The sequence below is a fragment of the Xenopus tropicalis genome, chromosome 2, assembly GCF_000004195.4.
Source record: "Xenopus tropicalis strain Nigerian chromosome 2, UCB_Xtro_10.0, whole genome shotgun sequence".
Lineage (NCBI taxonomy): Eukaryota > Metazoa > Chordata > Amphibia > Anura > Pipidae > Xenopus > Xenopus tropicalis.
The window spans coordinates 91397839-91417840 of record NC_030678.2 but is presented as its reverse complement, the minus strand read 5'-3'; the positions used below and the strand labels follow the sequence as shown (position 1 = coordinate 91417840).

At 35.9% G+C, this 20002-nt stretch overlaps 1 protein-coding gene across 2 annotated transcripts in view; it reads right to left on the bottom strand.

Annotated features, from left to right (window-relative positions):
• The window catches only part of vmp1 (vacuole membrane protein 1), a 109843-nt gene that overhangs the window by 27037 nt on the left and 62804 nt on the right, over positions 1 to 20002 (bottom strand). For both annotated transcript variants that reach the window (XM_031895884.1, NM_001007876.1), the window contains 2 exon segments: positions 9250 to 9330; positions 7203 to 7319 (listed from right to left, as the gene is read on the bottom strand). In XM_031895884.1, the coding sequence (XP_031751744.1) occupies positions 7203 to 7319; positions 9250 to 9330 (198 nt within the window).

The following is a 20002-nucleotide window of genomic DNA, read 5'->3' as shown; positions in this document are numbered from 1 at the left end:
TGACTAGGCCACTCCAAAGTCTTCATTTTGTTTTTCTTCAGCCATTCAGAGGTGGATTTGCTGGTGTGTTTTGGGTCATTGTCCTGCTGCAGCACCCAAGATCGCTTCAGCTTGAGTTGACGAACAGATGGCCGGACATTCTCCTTCAGGATTTTTTGGTAGACAGTAGAATTCATGGTTCCATCTATCACAGCAAGCCTTCCAGGTCCTGAAGCAGCAAAACAACCCCAGACCATCACACTACCACCACCATATTTTACTGTTGGTATGATGTTCTTTTTCTGAAATGCTGTGTTACTTTTACGCCAGATGTAACGGGACACGCACCTTTCAAAAAGTTCAACTTTTGTCTCGTCGAACCACAAGGTATTTTCCCTTGGCAATCTCTTGGCAATCATTGAGATGTTTTTTAGCAAAATTGAGACGAGCCTTAATGTTCTTTTTGCTTAAAAGTGGTTTGCGCCTTGGAAATCTGCCATGCAGGCTGTTTTTGCCCAGTCTCTTTCTTATGGTGGAGTTGTGAACACTGACCTTAATTGAGGCAAGTGAGGCCTGCAGTTCTTTAGATGTTGTCCTGGGGTCTTTTGTGGCCTCTCGGATGAGTTGTCTCTGCGCTCTCGGGGTAATTTTGGTCGGCCGGCCACTCCTGGGAAGGTTCACCACTGTTCCATGTTTTTGCCATTTGTGGATAATGGCTCTCACTGTGGTTCGCTGGAGTCCCAAAGCTTTAGAAATGGCTTTATAACCTTTACCAGACTGATAGTTCTCAATTACTTTTGTTCTCATTTGTTCCTGAATATCTTTGGATCTTGGCATGATGTCTAGCTTTTGAGGTGCTTTTGGTCTACTTCTCTGTGTCAGGTAGCTCCTATTTAAGTGATTTCTTGATTGAAACAGGTGTGGCAGTAATCAGGCCTGGGGGTGACTACAGAAATTGAACATTGAATTGATAAACCACAGTTAAGTTATTTTTTAACAAGGGGGGCAATCACTTTTTCACACAGGGCCATGTAGATTTGGAGTTTTTTTTCTCCCTTAATAACGTAAACCTTCATTTAAAAACTGCATTTTGTGTTCAATTATGTTATCTTTGACTAATAGTTAATGGTTTTTGATGAGCAGAAACATTTAAGTGTGACAAACATGCAAAAGAATAAGAAATCAGGAAGGGGGCAAATAGTTTTTCACACCACTGTATATACCAATTGCAAACTGCCTCAGACCAATTGCAAATTGCAAACTGCCTCAGAATTATCATTGCTGAGGTATACATATATATATATTTGTCATGCAAAGTATTCAAGTTTAGTGATGAGCGAATTTGTTCACCAGGCATGGATTTGCAGCGAATTTCCGCATTTTGACATTGGCGAAACTTCTGCGAAAATTTGCAGCATCAAATTGGGCGCGGTTGTGTCAAAAAAGGGCGTGGTCGCATCAAATTGCGCACGGTTGCGCCAAAAAAGCTTGGGCGACAAAAAATGAACGCGTTTCGCAAATTTTTCACCATTTCGCAAATTTTATGGCGAGGCCAAACTGGACAGATTCGCTCATCACTATTCAAGTTGTGTTCAGCATTTGCCTGAACCATAGACCTGCATAAAAAGTGCACATTTGCTTGCCAATATCCGCTCCATGTATCGGCACATGCACGGCCAATGTCAGCGCAGAGACATGGCAGAGCGGAGGGGAGAGAAGACTGCTCCTCGTGTACATTAGCTTACATTTTATTTAGTTTATTTGGAAGTTACTTGTGAAATGTAATTTTCAAATAGTACCAATCACTAAAATCAGAGCTAACAAGTTTAACCAAACCCACTTTTAAAGGACATGTAAATCCCACACACAAAAATTTAATCAGTGAACAGCTTCTTTGAAATCTTTCAATACCTGCCACACTGGTTGTCCAGAGGTTAATAGTAAGGCTGCAGCATCCCCTTTATCACTTAGATTTCCTATTCCTCCTGTAACCCACTCGGCCCCCCCCTCAGGAATTTGCTTTGGCTGTTGGCTTGTGGGCATGCTCAGTTGTTCTAAGCTCAGATTACTAAACACGTCCCCCAGCCTAGCATCCAGTGAAGAGATTTGCTGGTTCCCATAGAAACTCAGCTCTAGCTGTCTGCTTCAATTTTTTTCTCCTGAGCTCAGCTTTACCATTACAGTGCTTAAACAAAGCAGAACTTTTATCAAAGACAGCATAAAATGTATGCTGAATAAGGGTCTGTGTGTGTGTATGCTGTTTGCAGATTTAAATGTATCTGATTATGTATCAGAGACAAAATGGCTGGGGTGGGGGAGACCTGCCCAACTGATATACATGTTAGGCAAATGTAGGCTTACTTGTCCTTTAAGACCTACTTTAAAGGGCAGTGGTACACGGGGAGATTAGTCACCCCACAACAAATCTTCATTGACGCGGGCGACTAATCTCCCCGCAATGCCATCCCACTGGTTAGAATGTAAATCGCTGGTGGGATGGCATATGCGTCACTGTGATGTCCCGCAGTTGCCAGAAGACAACTTCGGGTGACTGCGGGACATCACAGCGACGCGCATGCCATCCCACCGGCGATTTACATTCTAGCCAAATTTTGAAGGGATGCTACCAGTGACTTGACACTAAAAATGTGCAGTTACTGGTAACTTTATTACCTCCTTTGTATTGTGGACTTATGTTGATTAATCCTATACTTAATGGGTTGGATAGTGTCCCCAATGTAAGATAATCTGCAACGGCACTTAAGCATGTAAACCACATACAGTCACATGAGACAGGCACCTGTGAAATGTCCCAGTATTTCAAATCTCAAATATGATTTGTATGTGTTTATGTGATTTAGTAACTTAAAGTGATACTGACACGAAAAAACAACTTTTTAAAATATGAATCTACATAAAAAGTTGCCTATAGGTCATGTTGATTATTTTTTGCTGATAGATTTGCTTTTGTAAGTAATTGTTACTTGAAATCCCAAAACCTGACTGTTTTGCCAACCTGACTGTCCCTTCTCAGCCTGACAGTTACAGCTTCTAATGCTAACGGCCCCCTGCTGGACAAATATGGCAGCCCCCTCATAGAGGAACATGGGGGATCAGATAGGGAATGTAAAAGTTTGGACAAAAAAATAATATAATAAAAAAGGTTTAATTTCTGGTGTCAGTATCACTTTAAGAGTATTGTGACTTAAGGCCTTCGTCAGGGACACATGTGGGCATGAGGGCCGAAATACATTGGATTATTTGTTTTTGTTTTGTATGGGTTTTGAATAAAGTTTGTACTTTTTTTCTAAGAAATGCCCTGTTTACTGGTTTACTTATTACTGCAAAGTATTACAGAGAAGCTTCTTGAAACACTGTTGTGTATTATATCGTGTATGTATATTTATATACATACACAATATATATATATATATATATATATTTTTTTTTTTATTTTTTTATTTTTTTTTTTTTTGTCTTTGTAAAGTTGGGAGGAACACGGGTCAAAAAAATTTCATTACAGTAATGATGCTTCATTGTTATTTGTATATGACAATAAACTTGAACCTTGTATATGGCACATATTTCACACTGTCTCATCTTTTCATGTCACTTGGTGTTTTTATACATGTGTTGTGTATGCATAATTACTATGCCAGTCTAGATTGCTAGCTAAAACCTTAGTCTCCACAATAAAGGCTGCAAAGCACCTAAGTCCTGTGAGTGAAGCTTACTTCTGTGGACTACTCTGTGATCTGACCCATATGTGGGTGCCTGACTTTTGCTATATATTCATCCATATCTTAACATTGTAAATAGTGATGGGACTAGTCTAATTTCCAAATCAAATCCTGGATTTGGCAAATTTCTCCTTAAAACTGCAAAATGGCTAAAGTGAAGCTCCCTAAAAAGAGAAGGAAAGGTAAAAACTAAGTAAGCTTTATCAGAAAGGTTTATGTAAATACAGCCATAAGCACTCACAGAAATGCTTCACTGAGCCCCCTATCAAAAGAAACATAGAATTTCTTTTTTTTTTTTTTCCTGTGCCAGAGTCTGTGCAGCTCTCTTCTCTCTCCTGCTACCCCTCCCATAAGAATGCTAAGAACTCCCTCCCCCCCTTAGGAATGTGGATCTGAGCTATATAGCAGGAAGCTTTCTTACTGTCTTACAAACTGGGCATGTACACCGGTCTTGGTGCAGGAGCGAGGCATTATGGGAATTTTGTTTACAGAGCTGAGCGTTTTTCTTTTCCCATGAGGCTTCTGATCATCCGAACAGACGAAATATGGGGAGACTTAGAGGCACTATTGACATAACTGAAGGTTTGTCTGCAGCTTGAGATTAACTCTTTATTAGTCTTTCCTTCTTCTTTAGGTGAATTAGCCATATTTATATCAAGCCCAACAGGTTAAGGAAAATACATGTATTGGATGCCATTATTTTTGGTCTTTAGGCACTACATGTTTTAATAGCTTGTAGGACAGAGAAAGTAAAAAAAAGTAAAAGTATGCAAAACATGCTTTATATATATCTCTTGACCTGAACATAATGTACTGAAGTAGAAGTGGAATGTAGAAAAACAAGTGCAAAACCTCAGTCCTAAAAAGTAGATGGAAACTAATCCGTGCTGCCTATATGTGACAAAAGACAATGAAGGTACAAAGATGGTAACAGCTCACATATTTATACAGGTTTCGAAAGCCAATAGCTCTACACTAGTTCAAAATTACAGGGCAAATCTGTAATCATAGGCACTAACTAGCAAAAATTCAGATGCCAATAGCAAGCAATCAGCAAACTTTGTGGGACTATTACATTATTTGTTACTAGCACCCAGACAGGCGATATTTTATTTAGTTTGAGTGCTCCTCCTTTGGGACTATATTCAATGTTCTGGACACACAGATGTGCAACGGTAGCACATGCCAAAAGGTTTAGTGTATAACAACTATGGTATAAGAGTCTGTCGGCATTATTAAAGCACAGCTTGCATCTACTTGGCTCGGTAAAGTTTTACCAGTCTCCACAGGGCAACATAATTGCCCAAACAACACTAAAAGACAGAGTTACAAAGGACGGTTATTCAAGTGGATCAACTGGTAACAAAGTATAACGATTTACAAATCGTTTCCTGCATTAACAAAGTTCTGCAATAGAATTGTATGAACCCTTACAATTCTTCTGCTTAAAGAAAACAGGGCAATTTGATTACATTAAGTTAACCTTAACCATCTCTCCCTAAGCAATTTTCTGACATTCATTAATTAAATATTTTCAGTGGTGTTAAATGCATTTGTTTATCCACTTCTATTCTGGTTCTGAAGCACGATACAACATAGCAGTCTCCCTTGAAGTCTGCTATCACCTTTTATCTGCTTCTGTGTTTTCTACACTTAAGGGCTGTGACAGATGGGGAGATTAGTTGTGACTAATCTCCGCAAAATTCCATCTCACTGGCTAGAATGTAAATCGCCAGTGGGATGGCATATGCAGCGCCGAAATCGGTGAAGTTTCCTCTCAAGGCAACTTTGGCGATTTCGGCAAATCGCCGCACTGTGTATACCATCCCACAGGTGGGACAACCTTACCGAGTAAATGCAAGCTGTGCTTTAATAATGCCGACAGACTCTTATACCATAGTTGGTATATACTAAATCTTTTGGCATGTGCTACTGTTGCACATCTGTGTGTCCAGAACATTGAATGGTCTAATACTCTTGCAGTTTCAGGCATCCCAGTGGGATGGCATTTCGGGGAGATTAGTCGCCCGCGACAAGGGAGATTTGTTGTGCGGCGACTAATCTTCCAGTGTGGCACAGCCCTAACAGGGTATATAACAAGTACTTGGTTAGCATAGTAGTTATTTTAAAGGGACATTCATTTACACACTTTAAGCCATGCTTAATAAAGCTCTCAAAAGGGACCAAATAAGGAAGATAAACTCATACAAAAACAAAATTCATATATACATTTTAAATTATGGATGCACCAAATCCACGATTTTGGGATTTGGCCAAACCCCAAATTCTTTGTGAAAGATTTGGCGGAATACGGATCCATATCTGAATCCTAATTTGCATATGCAAATAAGGCCACAGAAGTGTATTGTGAAACATTTTCCACTTCCCGGTTAATGTGACAAAAAGTCGCATGATTTTAAAATTTGGCCGAATTGGAATCATGCTGAAAAAGGCAGAATCTTGGCCAAATCCCAAACCCAATCCTGGATTCGGTGCATCCTTATTTCATTAACTATTGCATATGCAAAAACTATATTGCCTGTCAATTATTTTTCATAGAACAGATATAGGACCCGTTATCCAGAATGCTTGGACCAAGGGGGTATTCCAGATATGGGGTCTTTCTGTAATTTGGATCTCCATACCTTAAGTATACTAATAAAATCAATAAAACATTGATTAAACCCAGTAGGATTGTTTTGCATCCAATAAGGATTCATTACATCTTAGATGGGATCAAATACAGGGTACAGTTTTGTTATTACAGAAAAAAAGGAAATCCATTTTAAAAATCGGAATTATTTGATTAAAATGGAGTCTATGGGAGACAGGCTTTCCATAATTCAGAGCTTTCTGGATAATGGATCCCATACGTGTATTAGCTCCCCAAGGAAAAGTAAAACAAAATGCCCCTAGTAGCATTAATGTTTATTTTTACCCAAAGGGTAGGAGATGTTGTTGCTGTGCAGAAATATAAAGAGATATAACATGCTACTGTTTAACAGTATGGATGAACAAATTAAAGCCTTAAACAATAAAGAAAATATATATTTTTAAAATCTGTTATTTAACATTCTGCAAAGGCTTGATAGTCAACAGAATCTCCTAAATATTCACAGCCTTTCACATGAAGATTCAATTCTATTTCTAACGTCCATCACTCAGCCCACAAAATTCCCTCTTTAAATTTTTTGTTATGACAATAAACATATAACAATGTCATGAAAAGTTTGTTTGCTGTCTTCATACAGTAAATCAGTACCCATTTATTGTTAAAGATTTTTTTCTACATGGCTGTGCACAGAGTACGTAGGTAAATGTGATGGCTAACCACAAACTTCCTGATTTAGAAGGTGATTCCGAAAGTAACTGCACGTGGTGTTTCTCACCTTTATTTAAGGAACTATTTACCATATATGGACATTTAATTCCTCTCTCTAAATGTATCTTTTTACATATATAATATATATATAGCAGACTTGCCTGAATGTGCATTTTTATGATGGCTTTGCCTATCAGGGTAGCGCCAAAGAAAGTCCAGAAAGGGACGAGAAAGTGTCCGCATGTAATTCCTGCCAGATCAAATAGGGGGTTGGGAATCTGTTTAGAATCCAGACAAAAAAAAAAATTAATTAGTACATACATGATATTTTCTTTTTTATACAGAAAAGAAATATATATATATATATATATATATATATAGGCATTTTTTTCTTTGACTTGGATATACACACACAAACATGTGTGTGTGTGTGTGTGTGTGTGTGTGTGTGTGTGTGTGTGTGTGTGTGTGTGTGTGTGTGTGTGTGTATATATATATATATATATATATATATATATATATATATGTGTGTGTGTGTGACACACACTAAGAAACAAATGCCTATATAAATTCTGGGTGTTCTAGAATACACATTGATAAATCACAGTGATCACAACATTTAATTTTCATTAGAATAAAATTATGTGGTGTCAGATACTGAAAATTGGTAATACACTATAGACTTGCTAGCAGCCACCAAACAGTCAAACAGATTACATTTGTGGTGCTGTACACCAGCATATTTAACAGAAATATCTTGTTTCTTCCAGCAATTTCAAATAAGTCACTAATCCTTCAAAACAAAAAAATAAAATTACACATTTGTAGAATTTAACCATAAAACATATTTGTTGGAAGTGCTGGATTTAACTACAAGATGTTATGAAATGCCTTATAACTGTATCATGAGCTGATTCAATTTCCATCCCTAACTGCACTGTATTAAACAGCTCACATACAGTTTTGGTAAATCCTATATTATATTTAAATTGATGTCCTACATTAAAATAAGTGACGAAGAAAACACAGTCTTAGATAAGATTGTTTTGCAATGCCATTTAGAACACTCAGTAAAATTTAATTACAAAAAATATTACAAAATCGTGCCTAAATGTATACATTCAAAAAAATAGGCAAGAGACAATGGGAATCAATTTATTATGACATGTGGTGGTTGTATTCTTTACAACTGCCCTTGATGTTTTTTATTCTGTGTGTGGGGTTTTTTTTTTTCTCTTCACCTTTTCTGTTTTAAATTTAAACTGTTATCTGGTTGTTAGAGTCCCATATGCTGCAGAAAACATACAACCCATGAATCCTAGTAAAAACATAGAAAGGGCAGAAAAACAAGTAATACTACAAGAAAGAACATTACATTGTTTGCCTTTTTTAAGTTAGCATTTAAAATTTTAGAGGCAAAAGAGGAAGGAAAATGATTCAAAAACAACAATGTAGATAATTGGAAAACTTAAATATTTATATATCTCCAAAATGTAATCTAAAATGTGCGGGTTTTCTGGATAAGAGGTCTTTCCATAGTTTGGATCTTTCTACTGAAATATCATTTAAACAATAATTAAACCCAATAGGATTGCTTTGTCTCCAGTAAGGATTAATTATATCTTAGTTGGGATCAAGTACAAGGTACGGTTGTACTGCTGCTCACCACCACATTTTGTCACTTTGCTCAACAATGTTCCTTAAAGAAGAAAGTGCAGGCTGACACAGATAAAATAGATGCCGCTACAGTGTTTCAATTATAAGATATTGTAGTTACTATTTTTTTTGTTCATTCTGTTCCAAACATGTTTTGTTTGTCATTTTCTATAGTTTTCAAAACAGAAAATGACAATTGTTACACTAAACTCATGTGAGAATGACCAGGATACACTTTAACATTGCTTTGTTGCCAGTTCCCAGTTGTACAAAGCTGGAAATTAATTTGGCACTTTTTAAATCAAAAGACTAAACAAAGGGGATATCATTTTAGCATTTTTTTCTTTCATGAAACTATAGAATGGTATTACTGTTACAAAGCCATTGAGAACAGCTGCAATCCCTGACTGGATTTTAAAAACACAAAGGTTTAAATAATAATATGAAATATATCTATGTTTAGATTTAACAGACCAGATACAAATAAACAGAATGATTCTTTGGAATTTTAGTGTTGGACATTATAAAAGATAATAAGGTTTGAAAACTTACAGAGGCGCAAGCCAAGATCCCCAAAAATCCAACTTTCTGTACAAGATTCTGAACAGCTAATTTTGCACGTGTTGCGAAGTCCTGCACAACAAAAAAAAGGAGATAAAGGTTATTAGAGTAATTAAAGTACCTAGGACACCATAAATTTTATGTTGCATATCATTTGCTTTTTTGTTTTTGTCTCAGATTCTGACAGTGACAAAAATAAACCTATGGGAGATGATATGTTTATAATGTATATACTGAAACTGTACATCACTAAGGATACCTCCCCCCCCCCCAGTCCCTACTTGTCTAGGCCCACATCAGTCATTAGAGCTGGTTTTGCTATTACTATTGCTCCTAAACACAAAATATGGTACAGGTATGGGACCTGTTATCCAGAATGCTCAGGATCAGGGATCTTTCTGTTATTTGGATCTCCATAACTTACATCTACTAAAAATCATTTAAATATTGAACAAATCCAATAGGATTGTTTTGCCCTCAATAAGGATTAATTATATCTTAGTTGGGATCAAATACAAGATACTGTTTTATTATTACAAAGAAAACGGAAATCATTTTTAAAAATTAGAATTGTTTACTGCTTTTTTAAGGATCAAATTTTCTTATTATTCTTTGCACCATGGCATTTTCTTTTACACACCATGCCTTGAGTATGTGTTATGGAACTGTAAATTTCCTGGTTATCCGGGGCCTAGTTTCACATTTATATGGCTGAATCTTATATGACATTGCCAAACTGCAAAAGCATGCATCTGGCCAATTCTCCTAATTAGGCTAAACATTACAATTCAAGAAATGTGGGTGCAATAAATAGGTGGTTATTTGGGCGAACCAGGGATTGATGTCATTTAATATATAACATACATGAAAAGGGAAATAATTTTAATAATAATAAATACATACAGTTATGGGTACTATTATCCCAAACCCATAATAACATATTTGTGTCATAATAATGTTATTGGTTTTAAGTTCAAATGGTTTTGAGTAACCTACAATATGACTCTCCACATTAAAGTGAGACCATGGGGCTGATTTACTAAGACACGAATTCCGACCGAATTGGAAGAATTCCGATTGGAAAACGAACATTTTGCGACTTTTTCGTATTTTTTGCAATTTTTTCGGCACCTTTACGACTTTTCGGAAATTATCGCGACTTTTTCGATACCAATACGATTTGCGCGAAAAAACGCGAGTTTTTCGTAGCCATTCCGAAAGTTGCGATTTTTTCATAGCGTTAAAACTTGCGCGAAAAGTTGCGCTTTTTTCGTAGCGTTAAAACTTAAAAGGCGCGACGTTTCGCGCAAGTTTTAACACTACGAAAAAATCGCAACTTTTTGCGCAAGTTTTAACGCTGCGATAATTTTCCGAAAAAAACACAAAATACCGATCATTACGAAAAAAACGCAATCAGACGCATTCGGCCCGTTCGTGGGTTAGTAAATGTGCCCCCATGTATCTTAATAATACATCCAATACCTGTATTTTTGGATATCTAACTTAGAACATTTGCACATTAAAAGAACTCAGCCTTGAACAATATATGAACTATGGTATTAGAACAGCTGTAGGTTGTAAAATATGCTATCATTTTATTTGGACAATTTTATTTTTTGGAAGAAAACAAAATATATATTTTCTACTACTAAAAATATTCTAAATCTTTTGAAAATATTTGATTTTTCAAAAAGATACACTACTTCATCTATTATGTACAATTGATATTCTCAATAACAAACCACCAAAAAACCCCAGCCAGTTTAATGACTGTGAGATGTGGTTTAAGAGAAACTTAAATATATTTAAAAAGAAATGTGCAGATTAAATACCAGTCTAAATTGCTGTATCACATATTTAAAAACCAACTATTTCTTGTTTTTCTAAACTAAAATGTGTAAACCCTTCATGATTTTATTTGTTGCCCCATCACAATCACTTTTATTGGCAGGCACAAATGAGTTTCAAATAGCAAAGAAAATCTAAAGGTAATCAGCCTGCAGCATACAGTTGTAACACAGATACGGAGTTGCTGTGTAATAAAGAAATTACATTTCACAAAGAGTAGCACAAGTATATTTTTGTGTGAGTATAGTTGTACAATGTAAATGATTTTAAATGCTAAAATATGCAAATACAATGTATGTGATGCTAACAATGTGCACACATAGAGCCTATTTCTATGTTTTTCTTTGCAAGTTCCCCTGTCACAGCAAAACTAGATCTCACAACAGGTAAAGGCAGTTTTACAGGAGACCGGTAAGTCATTTACATAGTGGGAATATGGTTTGTACTTTGCTAAATATTAGATAAAAATATATTTAGAATAAAATAGCAAAGTGTCAAAGAAAATATTATGAACCTAGTTTAGACGAATATTTTCTTTTCCTTTTCTAATCATAAACAAAAATAAAATGTTAGGAGCTTTTACATATTAACAAAATCTAGAACAGCAGAACCTTAATTAGTTCCTCAATTCAGAAAGCAGAAAGTCCTCTACCCAAGAATGAAAAACAGTTTCAATTCCTAAAAGCAAAATTTTACACAAAACATTTTAGGCTTATAACTACAAAGTACATGGATTTGCAAAATTTAAGCCAAAATATGTGCAAAACACAATTATATATTTAGTAAATATAAAACACATTTAGTAAATATAAGGCAACACAGTTTAGCTCCTGATTTGTGCAGTTTCACACTATAAATCCTCTTAGCAACCATAACCTGTTTGCTCTCCATATTAAATGTATGGATGGTGGCACTTAACTGATGTTAAATACAAAAGTTAATAAAAAATAGCAAAGACAAATTATTATAGAATACAATAAATAACAACAATACAAAAGCCTCGATTAGGATAAAATTCTCTTTAACTTTTAAAAAGTGTGGCTGAAGAAAAGTGAGAATTAATAAATTAATAAATTCTACCTACACTACTTTCACTGAGAATACTGCCTTAGATAACCAGAACATCCTAAGGTTTTACATTCATCTTCAGAACTATGCACCACTTTTTCTATGCCTTTGGTATACTATTTTATTTTCCTCTAATTCTGGGAATTTGCTTCTCAGGGTAAAAGCTGTTTTTAGTAGTGAGGGTCCCAGAAACACATAAACAACACATAAATAAGGCAATATGGCATATTTACTAAGCTTGGTACATTGGTTTTATGTAATGTTAAATGGGAGACATTTCATGCTTTCCTGGAGATGTAACCACATTCACAAGCCAGAAATGTTTCCCCATCCAAGCAAACACTTACATTTTATCACACTAGCAAGATTCTAATTCTAGAATTCTTAGTTCTAGATTCAATTTGCCAAATGTACAATGTTAACACTACAATTCACTCTCTGAACAGCAGAGAAATGTGATTATTATAGATAGATCTGGTGGTTATTTAATTGAGATCTGCATCTGCAGCATATATCTTTTAGGGTAACGGCACACTTTGGGATTTGAAGCATTTTGTAGCTATGTAGGACAAATTGCCACTAAGTAAGGCTGAATTAAAACCACCAGTAACCACTATGTGTTGGTAATTACTACAGGAGGAACAGGAATTAATGCTACAAAACTTCCACTATCAACAAAAGCTGCTGAAGGTTCTGGAAGTTGAAGTAGCTGGTAATAGCTGGAGAACAAGTGCTGTTCTCTGAAGGTAAACAATTACGGCTATTTACACATGTATTGGTTCCTAAATATCTTAAGCTGACCACAGAAAGTCACACTGTTGTTGCAGTTGGGTCATCAGAAGGTAATATACATGGAGAATGGATGGTGCAAAATACAGGTAAATACTGCTTAAGTAAAAGTAACTCTTTGGGTGAGACCCTGACCCCAAACACAAAGATTAGTAACACTGGAATGGTTCAAGAATAAAAAGGTAAATATTCAGCAGTGGTCCAGTTAAAGTCCTAGTCTTAATCCAAATGAGAATTTGTAGTACAGGTATGAAACCTGCTATCCAGAATGCTCGGGACCTGGGGTTTTCCGGAAAAGGGATCTTTCCATATTTAGGATCTCCATAACTTAATTCTGCTAAAAATCATTTAAATATTGAATAAACCCAATAGGCTTGTTTTGCCTATAATAAGGACTAATTATATCTTAGTTGGGATCAAGTACAAGATACTGTTTTATAATTACAGAGGAAAAGGGGAAGGACATCTGCCATTGACTACTGCATGATCTGGGCAAGTTTTAGCTGGCAAATTGTCAGATTCTGATTTTTAGCCTTTTTGACCTATAGTAAATCTTCAAAAAGTTGGACTTTTCTGCGATTTTTAGAGATAAAAAATACAAATCAGTAAAAAAAAAAACAAATCAGACAGTTAGCAAATGGCCCCCTAAAAGCTGAAACAGCCACTACCACACTATATGCACTATAAAGGAAACCCCTAATAAAGCAATATCCCCGCTGGATGACCGCTAAGATCTACGCTTTGGGCTTCCCCTAACTCATTCCATATGGTTTTAACACAACAGTGCTTCTTATTGCTAACTGTCTGTGACTGTCTTATACATAACCTCAGTGTAGTTTGTGCCCAGCCTTATCAGAACATGGTCAAGAAAGAAATAGAAATAGTTTCTGCATGGTTTTTAACCCAGGCATCCCAAAGAAATTCCCTTGGAAAGCACCCTTCAAAAGCTACTAGAGGTGCCAGAGGTGAGTGCTAGGCAATAAGGTGTTTCCTGACGCAGTTTCATTATAGAATGAAGCACCTCTGCTAGTGGGCATGCAAACTGCGACCCTTATGCTTTTATTGCAACTGCGTGCTTCCAATATGCCCTATTAGTTTCCAGGGGATGCTGAAAGCTACAACCCAAGAGCAGCTTTCCAGTGTAGAGACTATCCTTAAATTCTTTACAGTCATATTAATTATGCCCCCAACTGTTATAAAATATTATTTAGTTGTTGTTATAGGTAGCAACCCCACACTGAACAGGAAGAAAAATCTGCCTTATTTGCAGAGTTTACTTGTAAAACTATGGTGCTGGCCTTTTTAATTCCAGCTTCCTAACATCTAAAATTCAGCTATTATATCCAAAATACACCCACTCTTCAGTACAAACCTACATTTGTGACTGTTCTACCTTGTTTGGATGTTTGGGGAGGTCTATAGTACAGATGATTTTACAAAAACTATCTGACATCCATTACGATAAACACCTCAGATGTTCACGTCTTATGGATTGCCGGTTAATTATAATCTTTCTTGTGGCCACTGGTTGCAGGAGATATCATCTTCACTAATGTCCAGAACTGAATCATCAGATATGCAGGTACAAACAAAAGCTGATGATTCAGCGCTAAACACTTGCTGGTGCTCTTGTGCCTTCTTTAAAATGTTTTCTCCAGCTTGATCGACTAGATGACTTTGTCACCTCGTCTCCCATCATACATACACTCACTGAATATTGTATGAATTAAAACACCATAATATCAGTGCATGTATGCCATCTTAACACAATGAGCTACATACATCAAACCATGTTGCTCCAAAATAGCCCTTCTAGTAATTATTTATGAAATACAAGGAAAAAATTGCAATACAGGAATGGGACCTGTAATCCAGAATTCTTGGGACCTGAGGTCTTCCCGAGGAGGAGTCTTTCCATAATTTGGATCAACATACCTTAAGTCTACTAAAAATCATTTAAACATGAAATAAACCCAATAGGACTGCTTTGCCTCTAATAGGAATTAATCATAGTTTAGTTGAAATTAATTAATTACAAGGTGAATATTTGAATATTAGAGAGAAAAAGGAAATATGGTTTAAGTTTTTGAATTAATTGATTAAAATGGGAGATGGCCTTCTTGTAATTCGGAGCTTTCTGGATAGCAGGTTTCTGTACAGCTTCCTTACCTGCACAAATAAACATTACCCTAATATTTGCAAAGGTTTGACCAATTAAACAAGTATTACAGGGCATTACAAAGTAATGTTTGTAAGAGTACATTGTTTTGTAGAGGCATAGTCACATCTTTAGTTGTACTCTGGTTTCAACCCCAAAGTCTTGCTAACTAGAATTTTGGCTAAGGCATTGGTATTAGTCAATGTGATCAACGTGTTCCTATTTTTTTTATATTAAATGAGAGAATTGGAAAAGGTGTGGTTAGCAATGGCAGAAATTGTGATTCCCAGAAGAAAATTTTCCTATATGTAAATGCCTAAAGTATTCAAAAAATGAAATGGCCAGTATTTCATTTCTACTGCTTTCCTTATGACAGTGCAATGGAATCAAACACACTTCTGGGAGAAGACTGTCTGTGGTCAGGCAGTAAAATCTCGTCTGCTGCCTCCTGATGCAGAGGGAATGATTAGCTCAGCGGAATGAAATGTTCCTGATTGCAGGATGTGAGTTACAAAGAGACACATAACAAGCAATCTCCTCAGGTTTTAAGTTGAATGGTTTCTCTTACAGCAACACTGGGCCCTAAATGGCACTATGGCAATCACTGTCTTCAACTAAATTTAAACAATAATTCACACTCATCCTCTGCAAACACACAACAGAGTTGCTGCACTATATGTGCAGTTAACAGGTTCACATATTTGCAGTTTATAGCCAACTGATTTTTGCCCTTCTAATTTTGTTAAAATCATAATGCATAGTTTAATTAAAAAATAAAAAAAAGATAATATTTGAAGATTTTGTAACACAAAGAAAAAGATTCCCCTTATAATGACAGCAAAGTAATTTTATTGCTGGCACAGAATACAACAGATGAGCTGCTATGCAGTTGGCATGCTCGTTGTACAGGATAAGCTATACTAAAGTAAAACAGATATTTAAAGATATATAAATAATAACATAATATTGAACTTCCCTTTGATCAGTGTCATTATTCAACCCACTTAAAGTGCCATGAATACCCAGGGATAAATTGCAGCTCTTATGGAATACTTGCGTCTAGTTGTTAAGTATGTTAAGAACATACTATCAAGATAACACATATTTGTAAAATCAGAGTACAGAATGCACTCACATTAATAAAAGCTTATACAGGTATGGGACCTGTTATCCAGAATGCTCGGGACCAAAGGTATTCCGGATAAGGGGTCTTTCCGTAATTTGGATCTCCATACCTTAAGTCTACTAAAAAATCAATAAAACATTAATTAAACCCAATAGGATTGTTTTGCATCCAATAAGGATTATTTATATCTTAGTTGGGATGAATTACAAGGTACTGTTTTATTATTACAGAGAAAAATCAGTTTTAAATTTCTGAATTATTCGATTAAAATGGAGTCTATGAGAGCCGTAATTCGGAGCTTTCTGGATAACGGGTTTCCGGATAAGGGGTCCGATACCTGTATAGTAAACTGCAAGCAGTAAACTACCTGTTCAGACCACTACACCCGCCCGCCCATCTATTAGATTAGTTTAGATTACTTTTATAAAAGGTTTTGCCATCCTTGGAAAACCACAGACACAATACAAAATGCAGAACGAAGAAAGGGTATTGAGCAGCAGCCCCTGGAAGGTTTGAAAGTCTGTGCTTGAGCCAAACTGGAAAAAGCAAATGATAAGATAGAAAAGTCACATAGGAGAAAGCTGGATTACATGTATCTGGAAACGCACCCCTGGCTGCTATACAAGCTTTGCAGACAATAATTATAAGCAGAAGCCAAAAACCCAAGATATTCTTAACCAGTCATTTTGTCTCAGGGCTATTCAAAGAGACTGATACATATATGAAAAAGCTTAGATAATGGTTTAGGACTATTAAACTCATTATTACACTTATTATGTGGGTATTTTACTGTATGCAGCAAGTTCCCCAGCCCGGTATCTTCTGACTATCCTATGTTGTAAATCTATTCTAGTGTATCACTTCTTGAATTATATAGTAGATCAGTGACCCAGCAAAGCAGCACAGGAAACAGAATATTTTACATATTTCAAAAAAAGATGCTTTGAAACAGAAAAAAGGCTATTCACTACAAATTGCAGTACTTATAAATGTTCCTCAAAGAGAAACTGTTACAAACAGCAGAACCTCAAAGGATCTAACACCCTCAATATACACTATTTCTGTATGACATTACTTTATTGCTCATGCAAATTACGAGAAATGTATGAGTAGCGAACATTTAATTAGTGCATTTTGCATTTTTTGTAAACCTGAAAGAAAAAGCTGTTCTCCTTCTGACATAAAATGGCTTTTCTTTTAATTTTAGTTTATCCTTTTAAATCCTGTACAAATACATTCTATTAGGCCAAGCCAAGGTTTAGCTAATGAACTGAAATACTTCTTTTCAATAATATTATGGCCTACGTCACACATACGGTTTTCCCTATGGGTGGGACAAATGCCATTAAATAAAATGAGAATCCACTCCACTACTTACCCTAAGCATTAAGGGGCATGGCATCTGCCTGTCAGTGCACACAGTTAGTGATAAGCAAAAAACTGTGCAAAATGCAGGTACCACACAATTTTTTTTTTTTTTTCTTGGACACAGTCGTAAATTTTTTGCAAGACTATTGCAAAATGTGAAATTTCACTGTGACTCCATGCCTGCCAAAAAAATCGCTCATCGCTAAACACGGTGAAATATTCAACACAAAAAATTTAGACACAAATTGACATGTTTTACCTAAAAAGTAACACATTGCTACCCACCACAAGTTGCAAAGGAGTGTGTTTGGATGGAAGAACCTCTGTGAATAGGACATATGTGGCTCAAACTTCTGCCAGAGAATAATGGAATACTTTATAATTAAAAAGGAGTTGAACCACAATAATATCTGTGTGTATACATTGCTCCTTTTAAAATCTGATCTAATATACAACAATATTGATGAATTATAGAGCCAGTTTTTTTCCTGGAAAACACAAGATACAACTTTTGGAACATTCTGTTCTCTTGCTCCAATGCCATACTAGACATTAGGTTTTTGGGAGGAGGCAGTGATACTTGCAGATACTAAATAAACAGGACAGATTACTTGCATTGATACACTAGTGGCACATGTTATAGCAGAGATACTGTAAACTACACTAGCAGCAGGCAGCTAAACAGATTTCATTCTTTATGTAGCAAGTGGATTTTACAAGTAGCTGGTGTTAAATTGTTTAAAGTAGCAAACTTGCAAATGCATTTATTAGCACCTTTAACATATGTCGTAAAATAAGAGCAATACACCATGTAGGATTTTTAAAATGTTCTGTGTTTATGATAAGCTTGTTCAGTCGGTAATATTAATTGATAAATACTATCTGAAATGACTAAAATAAATAAAAATTTAAATTTGTGAAAGGAAACTATGATTGTCTGCCTCTGACTTATAGGAACCATTTTCAGCCCCCTTTTGGCTCTGAGTCATTCTACCCCTCCCTCACTTGTTCAATTGTAAAGGCATGGATTCTGGGACTTGAAGTCCATCTGCTTTCTAAACACCACCCATTATGAAAAGCAGAGGGACTTCCCAGAAGCCAAGAATTCATCGGTTCACAAGGAAACAAAAAACAAGGTGAAGGGGGGGTGAAGGGGTAAGGGAGATTAGGAAATCGTTAATTTTATCCAGCACCCCTTGCCCCCTTTTTTTATTTTACCAAAGCCTATCTGAATGGTTTTATGACACAAAGGTAAAGGGGTAAATTTTTATATTTATTTTAAATCCATGTAAGGCAAAATGATTTGCCTGATTTCTAAGGTGGACAAACATGTGGAAGTGTAAATTATATATATATATATATATATATATATATATATATATATATCACAAACATCTGTAATTAAATAGGTGATTTGCCATCCTTGGAAATGACTGCAGTACATACTTAATTAGATGGGTTTATGCAAGGAGATCTCACAACAAGCTACCCAGTATACATACATGCCAACATACCACTTTAGAGAAAAAAAAAGGTGGGGGGGAAACTCACAGCCTATTTTCCCTGTTTTATTTTTACACTGAACAGTTCATGAAATGAAAATGAGAGAAAAAAATGTTTCAAAAAATGGATGCATAAGTAATGCAAACCCACATTGTGATCCATTAATTAACCCAAAACAAATCAGTGTAGAGTTTATGGGTACTATGATGGTCTGAACCAGTGTAGTCACTACGGCACTGACAAGCAGGCCCATTCATTCACAAGGTGATTAGTCATTTGGGTCAGTGCATTTTACTCATCTTGTTCAGCTTTTCAAACACTGGGGACTTTGCTCATGAGCATCCAGTTTTACATTCAGCTATACATAAAAAAGGTGATAGTTAAGTTGACTGCCAACTTTCTTTAGGGGCTGGTTTGCTAAAATTATGGCAGTTAACCATAAAAACTAATTAGGTCTAATTTCTTATTTTGTGACTTATAGTAGAATACTCAAATCTAAATGATGATTGGTTGCTATGGGCAAGACCACTTCTGTAATTTAGAAGCTATATTGGTAAATCTGGCCCGTTAATTTTAACTTTGCACCAGTAACGCTTCCTATACTGCATCCAGAAATGCATAGTGATTTTGGTTGCTCCAATATTTGGCTGTTGGGAAAAATAAGCATGTGCATTGGCCCACTACCACAGGTTCGGCATTTATTGCTTGCCCTATTTTGCAAATCAACCCTTGTATCTTTACCACACATAGCATCTCCTGCATATAAATATATATTAACTAATTAAACTACTGATTACTGATTACATTATTACAGATCTCTCACATCCTGGAATATCTAACAGTATGCCAGTGAACAAGAAGCTGTTTCCTGACTTGTAGGAGTT